This window comes from Erinaceus europaeus, chromosome 8, assembly GCF_950295315.1.
Source record: "Erinaceus europaeus chromosome 8, mEriEur2.1, whole genome shotgun sequence".
Lineage (NCBI taxonomy): Eukaryota > Metazoa > Chordata > Mammalia > Eulipotyphla > Erinaceidae > Erinaceus > Erinaceus europaeus.
In genome coordinates this window covers 100,391,689-100,411,765 of record NC_080169.1, presented here as the reverse complement: position 1 = coordinate 100,411,765, position 20,077 = coordinate 100,391,689, and the positions used below count along the sequence as shown (strand labels likewise).

Sequence of the window (20,077 nt, the reverse complement as noted above, 5' to 3'; positions counted from 1 at the left end):
GGGAGGGGGTGGGATACGGAGGTCTGATGTTGGGAATTGTGTGGAGTTGCACCCCTCTTATCCTATGGTTTTGTCAATGTTTCCTTTTTATAAATAAAAAATTCATAATTAAAAAAATAAAACTCTTTCTTTTGTCATTATCACTGGGGCTTCACTGAACCCGGCTGAGTTTTGTTTTTCAAATAGAAAAAGAAAAAACAGGGAGTTAGGCTGTAGCACAGCAGGTTAAGCGCAGGTGGCGCAAAGCACAAGGACTGGCATAAGGATCCCGGTTCGAACCCCAGCTCCCCACCTGCAGGGGAGTCGCTTCACAAGCGGTGAAGCAGGTCTGCAGGTGTCTATCTTTCTCTCCCCCTCTCTTTCTTCCCTACCTCTCTCCATTTCTCTCTGTCCTATCCAACAACTACGACAATAATAATAACTACAACAATAAAACAACAAGGGCAACAAAAGGGAATAAATAAATAAAATAAATATTAAAAAAAAAAGAAAGAAAAAGAAAAACAGACAGACAGAGAGCCATAATACCTAAGCTTCCTCAAATGCAATGGGGGCTGGCTTGAACCGGGTCACCTCCATGGCAAAGCTGGTACACTACCCAGGTGAGCTACTTTGCCGTGCTGTCTTCTAATACTCTTCTGGGGAAAGGTCCTAATATCTGCCCTGCTCTAGGGCCTTAGGAATTTCTAGTAGGACTCAAATAAAACTACAAAAATGCATTGACTAGATAATTTCATCTAGAAAGCTTTCTGCTTTCTCATGTGCATGACCCAAGTTCAAATCCAGCCCTCACTGCAATGATGAAAGCTTTGGTGTTTTCTGTTTACCTCTCTCTAAATCTTTTTATTATATATATATATATATATATATATATATATATATATATATATATATATATATATATATATATTTAATAGAGACAGACAGAAACTGAGAGGGAAGAGAGAGAGAAAGAAGGCAGGGTTATCCGAAGTGGTTCTCATGCCTGGGTTCCAAAGTCCAGGTTCTGTAAGCCAGAGCTGAGCAGTGTTCAGAGAGAGAGAGAGAGAGAGAGAGAGAGAGAGAGATGCCTGAAGTACTGCTTCACCATTTGTGAAGCTTTTCCCCTGCAGGTAGGGATATTTCTTTCTCTCTAACTTTAAAAGATGGCCCAGAGAACTAAAGCCCTAGTAATAAAACAAAAATTTAAGAAAGAACCACATTTTTTGTAGGAAAAAAGGGCAGATATATAAATATACACATATACATATGCATATACAGGTTAATAATTCTGAACTCTGGAAATATCTATATTTAATGGGGAGGGGAATCTAATAAACATCTTTCTTCTTTTTTTAATGAATGTTGATGAGTCCATGCATGATACTGATAAATAGCCTTCCCAGTTCAATTTGCATTCTACATCCTTCAAGGAAGAGAGACAGACAGAGACACCAAGAGTTGCTCCATTATCTGTGGAATTGTCATCCCCAGTGCTGTGCTTGATGCTACCCTGCAGTGCTAGGAATTGAACTCATAGTCAGGCAGGCATACATTTCACCAATGGAATCATCTCCCACATTATCAATAGTATCTCAAGCAATAAATTTCACCCAAATAAAAACAAAATAAATCTGGAAAGATCATGAATGCATTTGTGATTCAAAATTACACAGCCAGAGAAAGAGAAGTTCATATAGAAACATTATTTTTATAAAGTTTGTTGTGTGTAGTTATACAATCAAAACATTTAACTAGATTTCATAAATGAAGTAGCATTCAATCAAATCTTTGAAGTGTAAAACATTTTAAACAAGCAACTCAGTATCAGTGGTAAATAAAAATGCTCCCAGGTTTGCCTCATTGAATTTACTTTTTACAATTATCTATCGTTTTGTTTCTAACAAAAGCCACTGATTTTCTTACAATAATCCCACTTTGCTTTCTCAACAAACACAACACCATTTTTTTCCATTACATCTGGTGAGATAAAAACATCTCGTAGGAAGCAGAAATAGAACCTCTATGAAGCAACTTGAAAGCCAGCCCCCACTCCCACCCTAGGGTAAGCAAAGTAGAGAAATGATAACTATTGTGCTTGACAGAGGACCAAAAGAAGATGACCAGTCACTCAGAAAAAGCAAGTGTGGGCGGGGGGGGGGGGGGGTGGATAGCATAATGGCTATGCAAAGACTCATGTGCCTGAGGTTCCCAAGTCCCAGGTTCAATCTCCAGTCCCACCATAAGCCAGAGCTGAGCAGTGCTCTGGTTTTAAAAAAAAAAAAAGAAGAAGAGAAAGAGAGAGAGGAAAAAAAAAGGAAGGAAAGAAGGAAGGAAGGAGGTGTGGGGTCAAAGGAACCCTCCTGCACTGCTGGTGGGAATGTCAATTGGTCCAACCTCTGTGGAGAACAGTCTGGAGAACTCTCAGAAGGCTAGAAATGGACCTACCTATGACCCTGCAATTCCCCTCCTGGGGATATATCCTAAGGAACCCAACACATCCATCCAAAAAGATCTGTGTACACATATGTTCTTGGCAGCACAATTTGTAATAGCCAAAACCTGGAAGCAACCCAGGTGTCCAACAACAGATGAGTGGCTGAGCAAGTTGTGGTCTATATACACAATGGAGTACTACTCAGCTGTAAAAAATGGTGACTTCACCGTTTTCAGCCGATCTTGGATGGACCTTGAAAAAATCATGTTGAGTGAAATAAGTCAGAAACAGAAGGATGAATATGGGATGATCTCACTCTCAGGCAGAAGTTGAAAAACAAGATCAGAAAAGAAAACAGAAGTAGAACCTGAAATGGAATTGGCGTATCACACCAAAGTAAAAGACTCTGGGGTGGGTGGGTGGGGAGAATACAGGTCCATGAAGGATGATAAATGACATAGTGGGGGTTGTACTGTTAAATGGGAAACTGGGGAATGTTATGCATGTACAAACTATTGTATTTATTGTTGAATGTAAAACATTAATTCCCCAATAAAGAAATAAATTTAAAATAAAAGAAGAAGAAGAGAGAAAGAGAGAGAGAAAAAAAAAAAAAAGGAAGGAAGGAAGGAAGAAGGTGTTACCCGAGGACATCACTCAGGTCTCTTACCACGTTTTCCAAAGGTGCTGCACCAAACACTTTAAAGACAGGGTTGGGTTTGGAGGGTGAGATACAGAGGACAATAGCTTGCTGTCCCACTCGAGTAGTATATTCATCTAATGTGGCTCGAAGTTTCCTGAATCAGAAAACAAACAATGGTTAGAGAACACAGAAGTTATTGTGATATGGACACAAATTTACTCTAATTATTAATAGAAATGATTTTTTCCTGTTTAGATGTCTCCTTTTACCTGAAATATGAGAAAGAACGAGAGATTTGATGAGCTATTCAGCAGAAATATGTACATACGTTTGTGTTATGGGTCAATGATACCCAACTGGTGCATGCAAAAATAGTGTTCAGGACACAGTGTGGACATGATGAATATTGTTCTCCCCAATCTTACTAATATCGAAGGAGCATTCTTTTTCTGCTTCCTTTCTTTTTCTTCGTCTTTTTGCCACCAGGATTGCTGCTGGGGTTCAGTGCCTGCATTTTTTCCCTTTTTTATTTTTCCTTTACTTGATAGGACAGAGAGAAATGAGGGGTGGGGGAGCAAGATGGGGGGGGGGTTTGACCGGTGGTGCACCCAGTTAAGTGCACATAGTACAGATTGAGCACAAGGACCCGTGCAAGGATCCCTGATCCAGCCCCTGGCTCCCCACCTACAGGGAAGTTGCTTTACAAGCAGGAAAGCAGGTCTGCAGGTGTCTTTCTCTCTCCCTATCTCCCCATCCCCTCTCAATTTCTCTCTGTCCTATCAAATAGAGGGAGAGAGAGAGGAAAAAATAAAAGGCTACTAGGAACCATGGAGTCATAGTATAGGCAGAGCCCTAGCAATAACCAGGAAGGAAGGAAGGAAGGAAGGAAGGAAGGAAGGAAGGAAGGAAGGAAGGAAGGGAGGGAGGGAGGGAGGGAGGGAGGGAGGGAGGGAGGGAGGGAGGAAGGATGGATGGAAGGATGGATGGATGGATGGATGGATGGATGGATGGATGGATGGATGGATGGATGGAGAGAGAAAGAGAGAGAGAGTGTGTGTGTGTGTGTGCTTGGAGCCCAGAAGATGACACAGTGGATACACTGGACTGTAAAGGATGGGGTCCTGAGTCCAGCCCCTGGCATTTGGCATCCCATGTGCCAGAATAGATATGGTCTCTCTTTCTCCCTCTCTCTCTTCCCTTCCATCCATCTCAACTAAATAAGTTTTGTTTTTAAGCTTAAGCAACCTGTTCCTCATTCCTTTGACTGATAAACTCAGTGTGTATGTCTCACTGGCATAACTTTATCCAAAACTGTAACTTCAAAAATATTGTGGTTTCCTGTTTTTCATTTTGATATATATAATAATTTTAAGTCATTCAGTAATTGACAAATAAGGATGGGCTAGAGTTTTTTCTTTACTATATATTATTTTTTTCTTTACTAATATATATATGTGTATATATATATATATCTCAGCAATTGAAAATATAGGAAATTACTGTCAAGTTCCACATCCCATAACTTAGAGGATGCAGTCTCCCTGTGCCTAGTTTAATGAGACAAAGCCAACATATCTGAAACAAGTTTTCTGTCTTTCTCCAAAATCATTCACTCCTGCTTCTATGCCCTTATAGTAAAGTTATTTCTATAAATAATACATTCTAATTTCTCCTGCTTGTACTGTCATTAAGAACAGCTTGTAGGAGTCAGGCGGTAGCGCAGCGGGTTAAGCGCACGTGGCGCAAAGCACAAGGACCGGCAAAAGGATCCCAGTTCGAGCCCTCGGCTCCCCACCTATAGGGGAGTCGCTTTACAGGCGGTGAAGCAGGTCTGCAGGTGTCTATCTTTCTCTTCCCCTCTGTCTTCCCGTCCTCTCTACATTTCTCTCTGTCCTATACAACAACAACAACATCAACAACAACAATAATAACTACTACAACAATGAAAAAGAGCAAGGGCAACAAAAGGGAAAATAAAATAATAATAATAATAAAAAGAACAGCTTGTCTTGGGGAAGGTAGCATAATGGTTATGCAAAAAGACTCTCATGCCCGAGACTCCAGAGTCCCAGATTCAATCTCCCATACTACCACAAACCAGAGCAGAGCAGTGTCCCAGTAAAAAAAAAAAAAAAAAAAAAAAGCAGCAAACAAACAAACAAAAAAAAGCTTGTTGTGTAGTATATAATCTCTGCCTGCTAAGGTCCTAGTAAGTACTTGTTGAGACTTACTTTCAGTTTCATGTAATCTTTTTCTAGTGTTTCTAATGTAGACTATTTTTCAAGTCTTTCATTGATGCTAGAAATCAGACTCAGGATCTGACCTCGTGCTCTACAATTCACCCGGCACTCTAGCCCAATTTTGTATTTTTTATGAGAGTGCAAGGCACGGTTCAGCCATTATAGAGCTCTGACTCGCCCTGTCTTTGTTGCTCTCACGTAATGCCAGAAATTGAATCACAGAAGCAAGGCGGGTACTCTACAGCTGAGCCATCTTTCTGGTCTCACTCTATTCTAATTTCTGTCATATATCGTTTACCCACTGTCTGTGACACACCATCATTTGGATTCAACCATTTTAACTGACATCTAGAAAATGTGATATACTATTTAAAACATTTCTGGAGCCAAAAGACTTCTGGAACTTCTTCTAGGTTGAATTTCTTACCATATGTGAATGTGTGTGGTATAACTGGATGAAATACAGACTTTCCTGTATAATACCTGAATAATAATCTTTCTTTGCAATGTATTCACTCTTCAGAAGAAACAAAAATGAACAAGACTATATTCGGAACCAGAAATCTGGTAGCACTCCTTGAATGAATCTTATAGAGCCACAGTCTCCAGTTCCTCTTCCTCCCATTCTCTCCTGAAGACATTCCAATCCTCTCATCCTTTGAAACATTCGTCTATTCAACCATGACTTGAATGTTGCTAAATTTAATGGTCAAGTTGCTTCTTGTTCAATGGGTCAACAATAGTTGACAGAAGTGGTTACATGCCCTCCTCCTTAAAACACTGTTTGTACTTGGTTTCCTCTAGTTGCTTTTTTTTTTTTTTTTTTTTGCCTCCAGGGTTATCTTTGGGGCTCAGTGCCTGCACTACCAATCCACTGCTCCTGGAGGCTATTTTTTCCCTTTTTGTTTATTGTCAATATTATTGTTGTTGTTGTTGTTGTTGGATAGGACAGAGAGAAATGGAGAGAGGAGAGGAAGACAGAGGGGGGAGAGAAAGAGAGACACCTGCAGACCTGCTTCACCGATTGTGAAGCTACCCCCTGCAGGTGGGGAGCCAGGGCTTGAACTGGGATCCTTAGGCCAGTCTTCAGTCACTTTCTGACTGCTCTGCTAATTTCTTTCATCTTGCCAGCCTCTCCTGGGCCCCTCAGGTTTTCTACTTAATACTTAGATGGAAATATCACAAACTCCTGATTCTGCCCTCCCCTCACTCACATACCTGGTGTCATCTCACTCCTTTTGCGTAATCAGATCAAAACTCTTGAGGTCTGCCCTTATGTTTGAGACTTTACATCTAATCCAGCAATGCATCTTGTTGGCTGTTCAAATACACCTGGAAACCGATCTCCCTTACCACTTTTGTTGCTACCACATGATATTAAGACACTAATCAAGGGGCCAGGTGGTGGTGCACCTAGTTGAGTGTACACATTGCCATGCACCAAGACCCTGGTTCAAGACCCGAGTCCCCATATGCAAGGAGGCAGAGGCTTCACAAATGGTGAAGTAGGGCTGTGAGTGTCTCTCTTTCTCCTTCTCTATCTCCCTTTCCCCTCTGAATTTCTTTCTGTCCTAGCAAATAACTAAATAAAAATTAAAAAAAATTCTAATTGCTGTTACTCCATGGCCATGCCCCCAGAAGCCTTTTTCTTTTCTCTTTCTTTCTTTCTTTCTTTCTTTCTTTCTTTCTTTCTTTCTTTCTTTCTTTCTTTCGCTGCCACCAGAGTTCCCACTGGGGCTCTGTACCTTCAGGATTAACCCACCACTCCTGGTGGGCATTTCCCCCCTTTCATTAGATATAACAGACAGAAATTTAGGGTGGGGGGATTAGAGAGGAAGGGAGAAAGACACCAGCAGACTTGCTTCACTGCTCATGAACCTTTCCCCTGCAGATGGGAAGCAGGGGAATCAAACCCATCTACTTGAGCCTGTTAACATATGCATTCAGTTGGTGCACTATGCCCAGCCCCCAGAAATAAGCTTTAAGACACTAACTGTTTCTGGCATGGACTTCTGTAACCTCCTAACTGACTTCTCTGTCTTCATTCTTGTTCTACCAGAGTCTATTCTCATGATTACAGCCCTGCAAGATCTATAGCATTATCAGTGCTTTGGACAAAAGCCTTCACTGACTTCCTACCTTGCTCAGAGTATGAGGCAAAGCCCTCATAATAGATCCTAAGAGCCCATGATGTGGCTCTCCACAATATGCTCTGAGCCTGTATGCTCTCACTCTCCCTGAGAGTTCTCAAACATGGCTACTGTGTTCCTTCCCTCGTCAGAACCTTTGCCCTTGCTAATCTCTCTACTTGAAATGCTCTTGGACATCAACACAGTTGTCCTTTATTACTCTACTCAAAGGTTGTCTTATTAAAGAGAATTTTCCAGACCATTTCTAAAAGAAAGAGAGGGAGAGAGGAAGGCGGGCAGGGAGGGAGGGAGAGAGAAAGATGGGAAGGAAGGAAGGAAGGAAGGAAGGAAGGAAGGAAGGAAGGAAGGAAGGAAGGAAGGAGGCTATTATACCCTCCCCTATTCAGTTCCCTGTTCTGACTGGCATTTTCTTTACTCCACTTAATTCATTTCCACAGAAATTATTATCTAAATATTATGTGTTTGTGGGTTTGGTTTTTTTTCTCTCTTAGAATATAAGTTCTGTAAGGGAATTTATTTCATTCGATAATATTCTCAGGACCTAAAATAATACCTAATAAATAGCAGACATAACCATTTTTCTCTGATAGAAATTAATACATTTCTTTGAACACCTCAGGAAAAAAAAACATATTTTAGTTGCATTTATTCAACCTTGTAATAATACTTGGAATCTAATTCTGTCATCAAGGAATAAAGCATGTTCTACTTCTGTCAAGCTTCATACATGAAGCACCTGAGGAGTAACATGGATAAAAGAGCCCTCACCGAAGCAAACGTGTTTGCTGTCTCTTCCGGATAGATGGATTAGACTCAAAGACATGAGGTCGTTTCCGTTTCTTTCCTGTTGCCACAGCAGCAGCAGCAGCCATTCCCACAGGACCTGAAATAATAATGTATGTGCTGAGATTAGGCCGAGCCTATTAGCAGTACAAGACAGAAAACAATTAAAGGTACAGAAAAGCTAACATTTCTTTCCTAATATATTGTCAATATGTCAATTCTCCTGGTATCATCAATACATTTCACTATTATTCTACTGGCATCAGTTTAGTTAGTAAAAAATTTATCATGGTTTACTAGGAGGGGAGTAAAAGGGAAGAGGGAGGAGAGGGAAATAGAAGGGGAGGGGAGAGAAGGGGTGGGGTAGGGTGATGGACCAGAGTATCACATTGGCAGATGTGATGTTGGGGGGCTCAGACTTGGGACCTCATGCTTTAGAGTTCACCATTTTTATCCACTAGACCATCTCTGGGACCACACAATGAATCTTACAGATAGTGAATGATTAGGAGCCCAGTGGTGGTGCACCTGATCAAGTATACACATTACTATGCACAAGGATCAGGGTTCAAGCCCCCCTCCCCACTGGAAGGGGAAAGCTTCATGAGCTATAAAGCAGGTACTGCAGGTGTTTCTGTCTGTCTGTCTCGCCCTCTCCTCTCAATTTCTTGCTGTCCTATCAAAGTAAAATAAAATAAAAAAGATAGTATTTACAATTCCTCACCACATAACAGCTGGAATTTTGTTTACTGTTTTTCTTTTTGTTTTGTTTTCAGCATGCACATACTGTTAAGTCAATATTCTCTCAAGTGCTATGTGGTAGTGCAGCACAGAGAGGAAGAGTTTGCTGAAACAAAAGAACGCAGGTTTCAAGTCTCACTTCCATCCCTGTGAGCCTTTTCCATCACCCTAAGACACTGTCAAGTTAAGGAAGTCAGAGATAATCAGACTAAAAATTCCAGCAGATTATTCTTATTCTTATTCACCTATAAGAATATCTGGGAATATAGTATCTTTACAAAAAAGATTCTACTAACAAGACAGAGAACCAGAGCATCATTCTGGCACAGGGGATGCTGAACTGAACTCAAGACCTTATGCCTAAGAATCCAGTAGCTTTCTGAACCACCTGCCAAGCCCAAGAAAAGACCATCTTAATTAGAACACTATAATTAAAAAAAATTACTATCTTTATTTATTTATTGGATAGAGACAGTCAGAGATCAAGAGGGAAGGGAGGGATAGAAAGGGTGAGAGACAGAGAGACACCTACAGCCCTACTTCACCGTTTATGAAGTTTTCCCTGTGCAGGTGGAGACTGGGGCTTGAACCTGGGTCCTTGCGCATTGTAACATGTAAGCTCAACCAGGTGCGCCACCACCTGGCCCCAAACACTATAATTTTTTTAATTGTGTGCCCCAAACTGAGATTTTGACCATAAGGTCGAGTTGAAGAGAGTATCTTGGCAGGAAAAAGATAAAAACTGTCCCGCTGTAAGGAAAATATGTTGATGAAAAATGGCTTGAAATGGATGGAGTTGGAATTGATTATGCTAAGTGAAATAAACAGAAATAAAGGACAATGACTGGATGGTTTCATTCATATGTGGATTAGAGACGACTAAACACAAATGAATTTGGGGAAAAAAGAAGTGAACAAACTATCTTAGATTTTGTGAAAACTAGTTACGGAGTGCAGAAGGAAGAGAGAAGAGCTTTGGTAGTGGGTGTGGTGAGTTATACATACATAGAAGGGTATGAAACTACACCCCGAAATCATTTAATTTTGCAAACCAATGTTAAAGTGCTACTATCATTACTATCAATGCTACTACCCCTATTGTTCAATACTACTACAAGGGTCTTGGTGGTGGTAAGGGCCCTGGAACTTTGGCGGTGGGTGTTTCGAGTCTTGTACTCACATACATATATATAGGTAGAAAATCCTATTCCCAGTCTCCTAATACTGTAAATCAGTGTTAAGTCTATTAAAAAGCAGCACCTGGTTCATTCTGCCTCCTCCACTCACCTTCATTATTTTCTTCAGAGCACTCACTCAGTGCTTTCTGAAATTTTTTTTCTTTATTTATGCTCTTCTCTCCATCCCTCCCAGGAGTTGTTTGTAAACGTCTTCCTGAGCAAGCTCTTGCCTGGCATTCTTAGTATCTCTGTCTAGTAATATGCAGCATGTAGTAAGTCCTCACTAATTGTTAAATGATTAAAGAGTACCAGCTGGGCCTCAATTTCCACATCTGCCACAAGAAAGGATTAGAATCAAGTCTATTCCTAATCTTAACACCAAGACTGTGACTCGAAAATAGCCTCCTTCCTAGGGAAGAAGTTGACCTGGATTAATTATGTTAGGATGCCCTCTTCTGGGAGGTATAAACATTTCAAATATATATTTTACAAACATTTCATGTCCTGTCACTGAATCCTATTTGGTGAGAGGGAGAGAGAGATTAGAACACTTCTGCCTGGGCCGGAACCTGGGCCCTGGCTGTTCATGTGAATATTTGTATGTTCACATGCAAGAAACGCAGTGGATAATAGCTGAAAGTTATCAGGTTATTCTTCATTGCATCTATTTTCTATGTTATACACTTTTAACATACACTAGAAAAGTATAGTATTTTTGCCATTCTTTGATCACTGATTTCCTATACAGGTTTTCGAAATACCATCTAAGATCAGTTTTCTTTGTATAAAGAACCATTCAGATATAGTTTGCATAAAGTTTTCTCACACAGTGTTAAATATATACTGTAAATAACAAAGTGAATGGTATGAAATACAGTCCAGCTTTAAGTCATTTAGTGGTCTAGAAATATCTCAAAACCTTAAATTAGATTAAGCTGAGCCAGGATTGCTAGTGCCCTCAGGCATCTGGCAGAAGCAAACAAAAGTCCTCTCTAGAGGATTATAACATTCTAGATCCCAAATTATTTCTAAAAATAATTTCCAAACACACAATCCAGCAATTGTTCAAATATAATCAACATACACTAGAAAAATCCAATATGAGCAAGAAACAGCAATAACAACACATAATAGAAATAGACCCACAGGCAGTCCGTAGACTAAGTTGGCAAACCGATTAGAACATGTTAATTTTACTCATGGAGATTTAAAAAAAAAAAAAAAAAAAAAAAACTCACTACAACCAGAAAGTATAGTAGTGCAAAACTGGGAGTGATAAAACAAAGTTATAAAACTAAAAAACAAAGTCACTAAATATTACCAAAACTTGTAGTTCAATGGGCAGATAGAAAAATGCATTAGACACTGCTCAAATTAATTATTAATTTATTAATTTGTCAAAGAGACAAATTAATAAACTGGAAGATAGATGAAATCATGTAGAATGAAGCAAAAGACAAAAAGGAATAAAGTATGGTCTGGGAGATGGCACAGTGGATAAGGCATTGGACTCTCATGTATGAGGTCCTGAGTTCAGTTCCTGGCACCACATGTACCAGAGTGATGTCTGGTTCTTTCTCTTTCTCCTCCTATCTTTCTCATGAATAAATAAAATCTTTTTTTTTTTTTTAAAGGAATACAGTATAGAGTAAGAAATAGGTAAGAGACAGTTTATGGCATAAAAGCCATAAACTCAAGTCAGAAAAGAGATGGAATGGAGAAGTAAATGGAAACAAAATGTAATGGCTAAGATATTCCAAAACTGACAAAAGATATCAAGCCATAGACTCGGTATACTCAAAGAATTTTAAATAGAACAATAAGAAATCCAGAGTCTGCTATATCACAAAAACTAAAGACCCCTCCAAAAACTCTTAAAAGCAACCAAAGGGTGGGGTCTGTATGGGAAATAACCTTCAAAAGAACAGGTACTAAAATGGAAATAGGTAAGGGTGACTCAGCAGTAGAATTCGTATCTTGCTTGTCTGAGGGCCTGGGTTCAGTGTTTGGCAAGAAAGAAAGACAAATAGAATATCAAAAGTAGCAAAGCTGTGCTCTGGTCTCTCTCTGACTCTCTAACTCTAAACTAAACAAAGAAAGACTAGTGGCTGAGGAAGTGGGTCCAAAAAAAGAGTAGACCTGGCAAGATTGAGGCCCCACATTCAGCCTGTAGTATTACACAGGACACTCTGTTCCTCTCTTTAACTCTTTAAAAAAACAAAGAAACAAAAAAAAAAATTGGGATGAGGAAGTGGCTCCGTGAGTACAGTTCTTTTTAGGTCAAGATTTGCCATAAAAAAAAAAAATCACATTTTATTTTTTTTTTTTTTAAAAATATTTTATTGATTAATGAGAAAGATAGGAGGAGACAGAGAAAGAACTAGACATCACTCTGGTACATGTGCTGCTGGGGACTGAATTCAGAACATCACGCTCGAGAGTCTAATGCTTTATTTATTATTTATTTTTCCCCTAAGCACTGTTCAGCTGTGGTTTATGGTGGTGTGGAGATTGAACCTGGAACTTTATAGAGACTCAGGCATGAGGTCTCTTTGTATAACCGTTATGCTATCTACCCCCGACCAAGAAAGTCCAATGCTTTATCCACTGCACCACCTCCCGGACCACTCAACATTTTATTTTTAGAGGAAACAAATTCTCAAAAGCAAGAAAGAAAGCAAGACAATGCAACAGCAGCTTCAAAATGAGGAAAGAATATAGTCACTAGAGTAGAACAATGATAACCTTCAAGATAAAAATAAAAATATTTTTAGAAAAACAAAAACTGACAGGCATTGCTACCACTGGGCTGTCAGAAAAGTCATGATGGATTTCTCCATAGAAATAGAAAGGTATGCCATGACTTTTCTGACAACCCAGTAGAAGATTTATGCTGAAGAAACTATGAAGTAGACTTTTTGGGGCAAAGAAAATTATCTGAGGCAAGCTGTATATAATAGAAAAAAATGAACACTATATGTATGATTAACTATATACATGTATATTTTTTTTCCCTCAGCAACTCCCAAACAACGCAAAGGAAAAGTAAACAGAACAGGTGAGACAAAGAGAAAGTATTTAGTAAAAAAAAAAAAAAAAACTTACTATATATCAGTGATTATACTGATATATAGTAAGTTTTTTTTTTTTTTTGAAGAAGTGATTATACTTAATGTAAATGAACTCGATGGACAATTAAAAATCAAGGCTGATCCTCACACCTATGGACAATTAATTTATGACAAGGGTGCTGGGCAGTAGTGCAGCAGGTTAAGCGCACATAGCGCCAAGCACACAGACCGGTGTTGGGATCCCGGTTCAGACCTCAAACCTCAAACCTCCGGGGTCGCTTCACAAGTGGTGAAGCTGGTCTGTAGGTATCTATCTATCTTTCTCTCCCCTTCTCTCAATTTCTCTCTGTTCCGTCCAGCCACAAATAACAATAATAACAATGAAGGCAGCAAAAGTGGGGGAAAATGGACTCCACAGGAGCAGTGGATTTGTAGTACAGGCATGAAGCCCCAGCAATAACCCTGGAGGTTAAAAAAAAAAAAAGCAAACCAAGACAATGAGATAATACCTCACACCTATGATGCATTAAGGGAAATAAGGAAGTAAAAGACAACTACTAGGTAATTTCAGTCACATGTAGAATATAGCATTCCCTCAATAAAGTGATACTGAAATTGGATAAAAAAAATTGAAACAAATAAACTTACAAATAATAAAAATAACAACAACAATCAAACTGACCTATGGTCCCTGTGAAAACCACTGTGATTACGGGAAGGAAATGGGAAAGGGAAATGCAGAGAAAGGTAAAGAGGTCTTTCTCTCTCTCTTTTTTAAAGAGGTTCTCTTTAGTGTAGTGGCAATGGAATTGTGGTGATGGGTGTGGAGAGTCTTATACAAATGCATGACAAAGTACTAAAACTTTGTGAGACTGTAAACTAGTGTCCAGTCAATGGGATATAAAAACTATTGGGTGGGGGTAGACAGCATAATGGTTATGCAAACAGACTTTCATGCCTGAGGCTTCAAAATCCCAGGTTCAACCCCCTATCCTACCATAAACCAGAGCTGGGCAGTGCTCTGGTAAAAACAAACAAAAACACTATTATGAAACTATAAAGCGTGGTAGTGGCTGCATATTAGGGTTTTCAGATACACGTGGTGCCAGGGGTTAAACAGAAACTCAAGAGCTTTCTACCTAAACAACATTACCTGCAGCAGCCAGATGGGCTGTTACCTCATCAGCCGCTGTGGAGTTGAGTATGTCTGAGTCGTCGTAAGAGGTGTCCTCGGGAGAAGAAGGCGAGTCTTCGTCAGCACTCAGCATGCTGTGTTCAGTGTAGGTGGCCACGTGGACCTGCTGCACTTGCTGGGCCACTGCATGGGCTTCTATGGTAGCCATGTGTTCAGTCTGAGTCACTCCGTGCTCCTCCATGAAGGTCTACTGTTAGGGGAGAGCGTGCAAAGAGCCAGACTTAGTGTGTGATACAACACAGCGCTTCAGCTGAGAAACGTCTTCCTCTAGAGGGGGAGAATTTATGATAGAATGTGCTCCTTCGGTGAAATCATTTCCATGGCAATTCATTGCACTACTTTTTATAACACAGGTCACAAGACAGTAAATACTCCTAACATTGTGTGTAGTAATAAAAAGCTATTCGGGGGCAGGGGACAGACAGCCTAATGGCTCTGCAAAAATGCTCTCATTTTGAAACCTGAGGCTTCAAAGTCCCAGGTTTGATCCCTTTACCACCATAAGCCAGAGCTGAGCAGCACTCTAGTAAAGGAAAGGAAAAGAAAAAAGAAAAGGGGGGGGAGGGACGACACACGACCAAAAACAGAAAAAATGCAATTTAGAAGACTGCAATGCTAGGATTTGGTGCCGTGGAAAGGAACAGTTTAGGGCCCAGGCAGTGGCGCACCTGGTTAAACATACACGCTACAGTGCACAAGGACCCAGCTTTCCACTTTCAGGGGGAAAGCTTCATGAGTGGTGAAGCAGAGCTGCAGGTGTCTCTGTCTCTCTTCCTCCCTCTCTATGTCTCCCTCCTCTCTCAACTTCTCTCTGTCTCTATCCAATAATAAATAAATAAATAAAATATATATAAAAGAAAAAGAATAGTTTGCATTTCAATAACAAAAGGGGGGGCCAATAGGTGGGATATCCCAGTAGAGTTCCATATGGCTATTCTTGAGGACCCAGATTCAAGCCACTGGGAAGGGCGGAGTCGTACTGAGCTTAACAATAACCATGGAGGCAAAAAGAAAAGGGGGGAAGGGAGAGTTAAACATTCCCCCCCGAAAAATGCAATAATTTAAATTGACTTTACTATTTATAAAATCAACCTCCTTGAGTCAACAAAGCAGCTTACCTGGAGGGAACTAGTGGTTATCTTTGGGAGGTGGGAGGGTGGAGACAGAGAACTCTGGTGGCAGGTGTGTTGTGGAATTACATGCTAGAATCTTACAATATTGGAAGCTACTTTTAATCACATACGAAAAAATGAAAAATAATAATAATAAAAACAGCTCATTTGGGTGGTGTGCCTAGTTTACTATGCACCCAGTCCAGATGTGGGCCTTGTCCTCACCACAATGGAGGGAGCTTCAGTGCTACATCTGTCTGCCCGCCTGTCTGTCTGTCTGTCTGTCTGCCTGCCTGCCTGCCTGCCTGCCTGCCTGCCTGCCTGCCTGCCTGCCTGTCCGCCCTGCAAAAGTCAGCCTGGAGTGGTGAAGCACCAAGATAACAGAACAAACTAATAAAAAATGCTTCTTATAAACCCAGTAAAGACTGCTTCTTGTAACCGCTGAAGTGACCCAGTGATTTATGAGCTGTGCACATACATGCCCCTCTATACCACCCAGCCACCTACAGAAGTTAGTCACCCCTGGAAAAAAGTTTGAAACACATATACACATATGACTTAAAATAAAAATGCATTCATACTATACATGTTACTCTAGAGTTTGCTTTTGTTCTTGTAAGATATCTGATCATTTTGAAACACACAGGTGGGGCCCAGGATCTGGTTCAGTAGGTAAAGGTCCTGGGCTTATTCCCCAGCACCACACAGAAACAACATGGACAGATCCCAGACCCAAAGAAATTCCACAGATGGGAAAGTAGTGTTCTAGTATCTCGCCCCCTTTCCCCTCTAAATAACAACAACTCAGTGGCATAACTTGTGCCCAAGGTCCTGGGTTCATCACCTGTACCTCATTAAAAAAAAAAAAAAAGTCAACTGTTTCCCTGTACACCAAAAAAAAAGTGGAATCTAGAATTAAAAAAACATTCTGCCCTGCATCCCCCCCCCCAACAATAAGACCAGTGTAAGGAAAATTGAAAAATCAAAAAGAAATCAAAGTACTAAAACAGACATTCCATGTTCATGGCCAGGAAGACTCAATGTTATCTAGATGTCCTAACTGTACTCAATATAACCCCAAGTTATCTTACGGCTATCAACAAACTGATTCTAAAGTTTATACAGAGGCAAAAGACTCAGACGACTCAACTCAGTAATAAAGCTACAGTAATAGTGGTATTGATACAAAGAACTGACAGGTGGGGGGCCAGGCAGTGGCCCACTTGGTTGAGTGCACACATCACCATCCAAAAGGACGTAGGTTTGAGCCCCCACTCCCCACCTACATGAGGGAAGCTTCATGAGCAGTGAAGCAGGTCTGTAGCCCTCCCTCTTAATTTCTCTGCCACATCAAATAACAATAGGAAGGAAAAAATGGAAGGAGGGAGGGAGGACAGAAGAGAGAGAGGAAGGAAGGAAGGGCAGAAGAGAGGGAGGAAGGGAGAATGTATGGACAGATGTGAAGGAGGGAAGGGGGAGGAAAAAGGGGTTCATAGTGCCAGCACTGAGGCCCAATAAGAACCCTGATTGGGGAAAAAAGAATTGACAAATAGTGACACAGACTAGAGAGTACAGAAGTACATCTCTACAACATAGCCAGCCTACAGAGCTCTGACAAAGGAGCAAAGACAACAAAATGGAGCAAAGGTGGAGGTCTGAGAACTTCTCTGCTTTGATGACAGATGTTGGGCAAATATCCTGTGCATGCTTTGACAGAAATCTGGAGGGAGAGGGGCAAGGGGAGAGGAGGGCGAGAGGGGAGAGGGGCAAGATGAGAGGAGGGGGAGAGGGGAGAGGGGAGAGGGGAGAGGGGAGAGGGGAGAGGGGAGAGGGGAGGGGAGAGGGGAGAGGGGAGAGGGGAGAGGGGAGAGGGGAGAGGGGAGAGGGGAGAGGGGAGAGGAGAGGAGTGGAGAGGAGAGGAGAGGAGAGGAGAGGAGAGGAGAGGAGAGGAGAGGAGAGGAGAGGAGAGGAGAGGAGAGGAGAGGAGAGGAGAGGAGAGGAGAGGAGAGGAGAGGAGAGGAGAGGAGAGGGAAGGTGACAACCATTTGGATTTCTCTCAATCCATGACAATCTCTTCTCATTGCAAACATTTTCCCTTTAGGGTAGGGAGAAATGGGATCAAGTGGTGGCACACCAGGTTGAGCGCACACTTATAATGCACAAGGGCCCAGGTTCAAGGCTCCAGTCTCCACCTTCAGGAGCAAAGCTTCAAAAAGTGATGAAGCAGGTATTGTAAGTGTGTCTTACTCTCTCACCTTCTCTCTCAATTTCTATAAAAAATTAATTAAAAGTAAAAAAAGAGCAGAGGTAGACAGCATAATGGTTATGCAAAGAGACTCTCATGACTGAGGCTCAAAGGCCCAGGTTCAACCCCCTGCATCACCAAAAGCCAGAGCTGAGTAGTGTTCTGGTAAGAAAGAAAGGGGGGGGGGGGAGAAATAGAAGGCTTTACTGTTCCAACTGTGAGCTTTTCTTAAAGAGGTATGCATAAACGGAAGCACTTACTGCCCCAGCTGTGCCAGCTCTAGTAAGAAGCATGCTGAAGTCACTGTGGTCTGTCTTGAAGACCTCATGGCTAAAGTCACCTGCTCTCGGAATGCCCGGAGTCCCACTTTACTCCCTGTCTAAAGGTATTTCCTCTTCAACACTGTAAATACTTGACAATTTAAGGCATGGCATAAAAAAGCAATCTGTACAAACACCGCCTAGCTTTGATAGCTGTTACCATGGGAATCACATTTAACCATTCATGGCTTTGACCTATTTATATTGTTTTACCGTAGTGGCCTATTTCAGTGGTTAACATCCAACTACTGTTCGCATTTCTTACATTTTTTTTTTTTTTTTTACCAGAGCACTGTTTGGCTCTGGTTTATGGTGGAGTGGGGGATTGAACCTGGGACTTGAATGAGCCTCAGGCATGAGAGTCTGTTTGCATAGCCATTATGCTATCTACGCCCACTCTCTTACAATTTTTTTTATCTTTATTTACTTGATAGAGACAGCGAGAAATTGAGAGGGGAGGGAGAGATAGAAAGAGAGACGGAGAGACACCTGCAGCACTGCTTCACCACTTGCAAAGCTTTCCCCCTGCGGGTGGGGACCTGGGACTCAAAGCTGGGTCCTTGTGCATTGTAACATGTGCACTCAACCAGTTGCGCCACGCCTTGCCCCCGTGTGAAAGCTTTCTCGTCTTCTGTGTGGATGTTAAGTAGCACTTTGATACTGTATTTTCACTATGATGCAGCTCCCCTTCCTGCCGGCTAGGCTGCTGTCACACTCGCCTGTAATCAGTGAAGCTCCTGACCTAGTTCAGTGGGTCCTACAGGACTGATGACCTTGGGGGTCAATGTCACTGAAATGATCAAGATTTGTTCCACATGGCCAATGCTACCATCTCTCCTTAAGATACTGAAGTTGCAGCCTGGGATGTGGAGAAACAGGTAAAGCACTGTTAAGCATGAGGTCCCAAGTCTGATCCTCAGTACTGTATGTGCCAGACTGATGCTCTGGCTCGTCCCCCCCCCCCCATTAATAAATGAGTAAAAATTTGGAGTTGGTGGGGTAGATAGCATAATCGTTATGCAAAGAGACTCTCAGCCTGAGGCTCTGAAGTCCCAGGTTCAATGCCCCACATCACCATTAGCCAGAGCTGAGGAGTGTTCTGGTGTTTTTCTCTGTGTCTTTCTTTCTTTGCATCTCTCTCAAAAATAAAATACTTAAAAAAAAATTTTTTTTAAGGAAAAGAGAGAAGGAAAAAAGAAAGAAGGGAGGGAAGGCAGAAGGAAGGAAGGGGAGAAAGAAAGAGAAAAATGTAGTGCAGGCACGGAGACCCAGCAATAACCCTGGAGGCAGGAAAAAAAGAAAAAAAGAAAAAAGAGAAAATGCGGAGTGGCTAGGAAGATAGCTCAACTGCTGGGACTCTTGTATGGGACTCTTGTGCCTGAGGCTCCTGGCTTAAGGTCCAGTACCACAAGTACTGGAACAGGGCCCTGCTTCTCTCTCCATGTGAAACTATCTAATATGAAGTAAATAAAAATAAAAATCTTTTTAAAATAATATTGAGATTTAAAAGAATGTGGTTCATTAGGTTACAATAAGCACTAAGTCCTGCATGAAAGCCACTTGGGTCAGATAGGGCTAAAATTAAGTCTAGGGGGCCGGTGGTAGCACACTGGCTTAAGCATGCAAGCACAGGATCAAGGATCCCAGTTCAAGCCCCCCAGCTCCCCACCTGCAGGGGGATTGCTTTGCAAGCAGTGAAGCAGGTCTGCAAGTGTCTATCTTTCTCTCCCCCTCTCTGTCTTCCCCTCCTCTCTCCATTTCTCTCTGTCCTATCCAACGACAATAGTGAGAACAAGATGGTTGCCAGGAGCAGTGGATTCATAGTGCAGGCACAGAGCTGGAGGCAAATAAATAAGTAAATAAATAAATACTAAGTCTGACTGGAATTTTACTGGAGAGGGTAAGTACATTTAGCAAGGCATTCATTGAGTTGTGATACAGTTTATTTCTCATGGGCATTTTGAGTTTTAGCTACACGTTTAT

At 41.3% G+C, this 20,077-nt stretch overlaps 1 protein-coding gene across 5 annotated transcripts in view; it reads right to left on the bottom strand.

Moving 5' to 3' along the window:
* The window catches only part of NRF1 (nuclear respiratory factor 1), a 173,627-nt gene that overhangs the window by 100,618 nt on the left and 52,932 nt on the right, over positions 1 to 20,077 (bottom strand). For 4 of the 5 annotated variants that reach the window (XM_016188608.2, XM_060196550.1, XM_060196549.1 and 1 more), the window contains exons 2-4: positions 14,376 to 14,607; positions 8,218 to 8,332; positions 3,087 to 3,213 (exon numbers count right to left, since the gene is read on the bottom strand). In XM_016188608.2, coding sequence (XP_016044094.1) covers positions 3,087 to 3,213; positions 8,218 to 8,332; positions 14,376 to 14,598 — 465 coding nt within the window. In that variant the 5' untranslated portion in view covers positions 14,599 to 14,607. The remainder of the gene's footprint in view (positions 1 to 3,086; positions 3,214 to 8,217; positions 8,333 to 14,375; positions 14,608 to 20,077) is intronic. The other variant, XM_060196547.1, reaches the window with a different exon arrangement.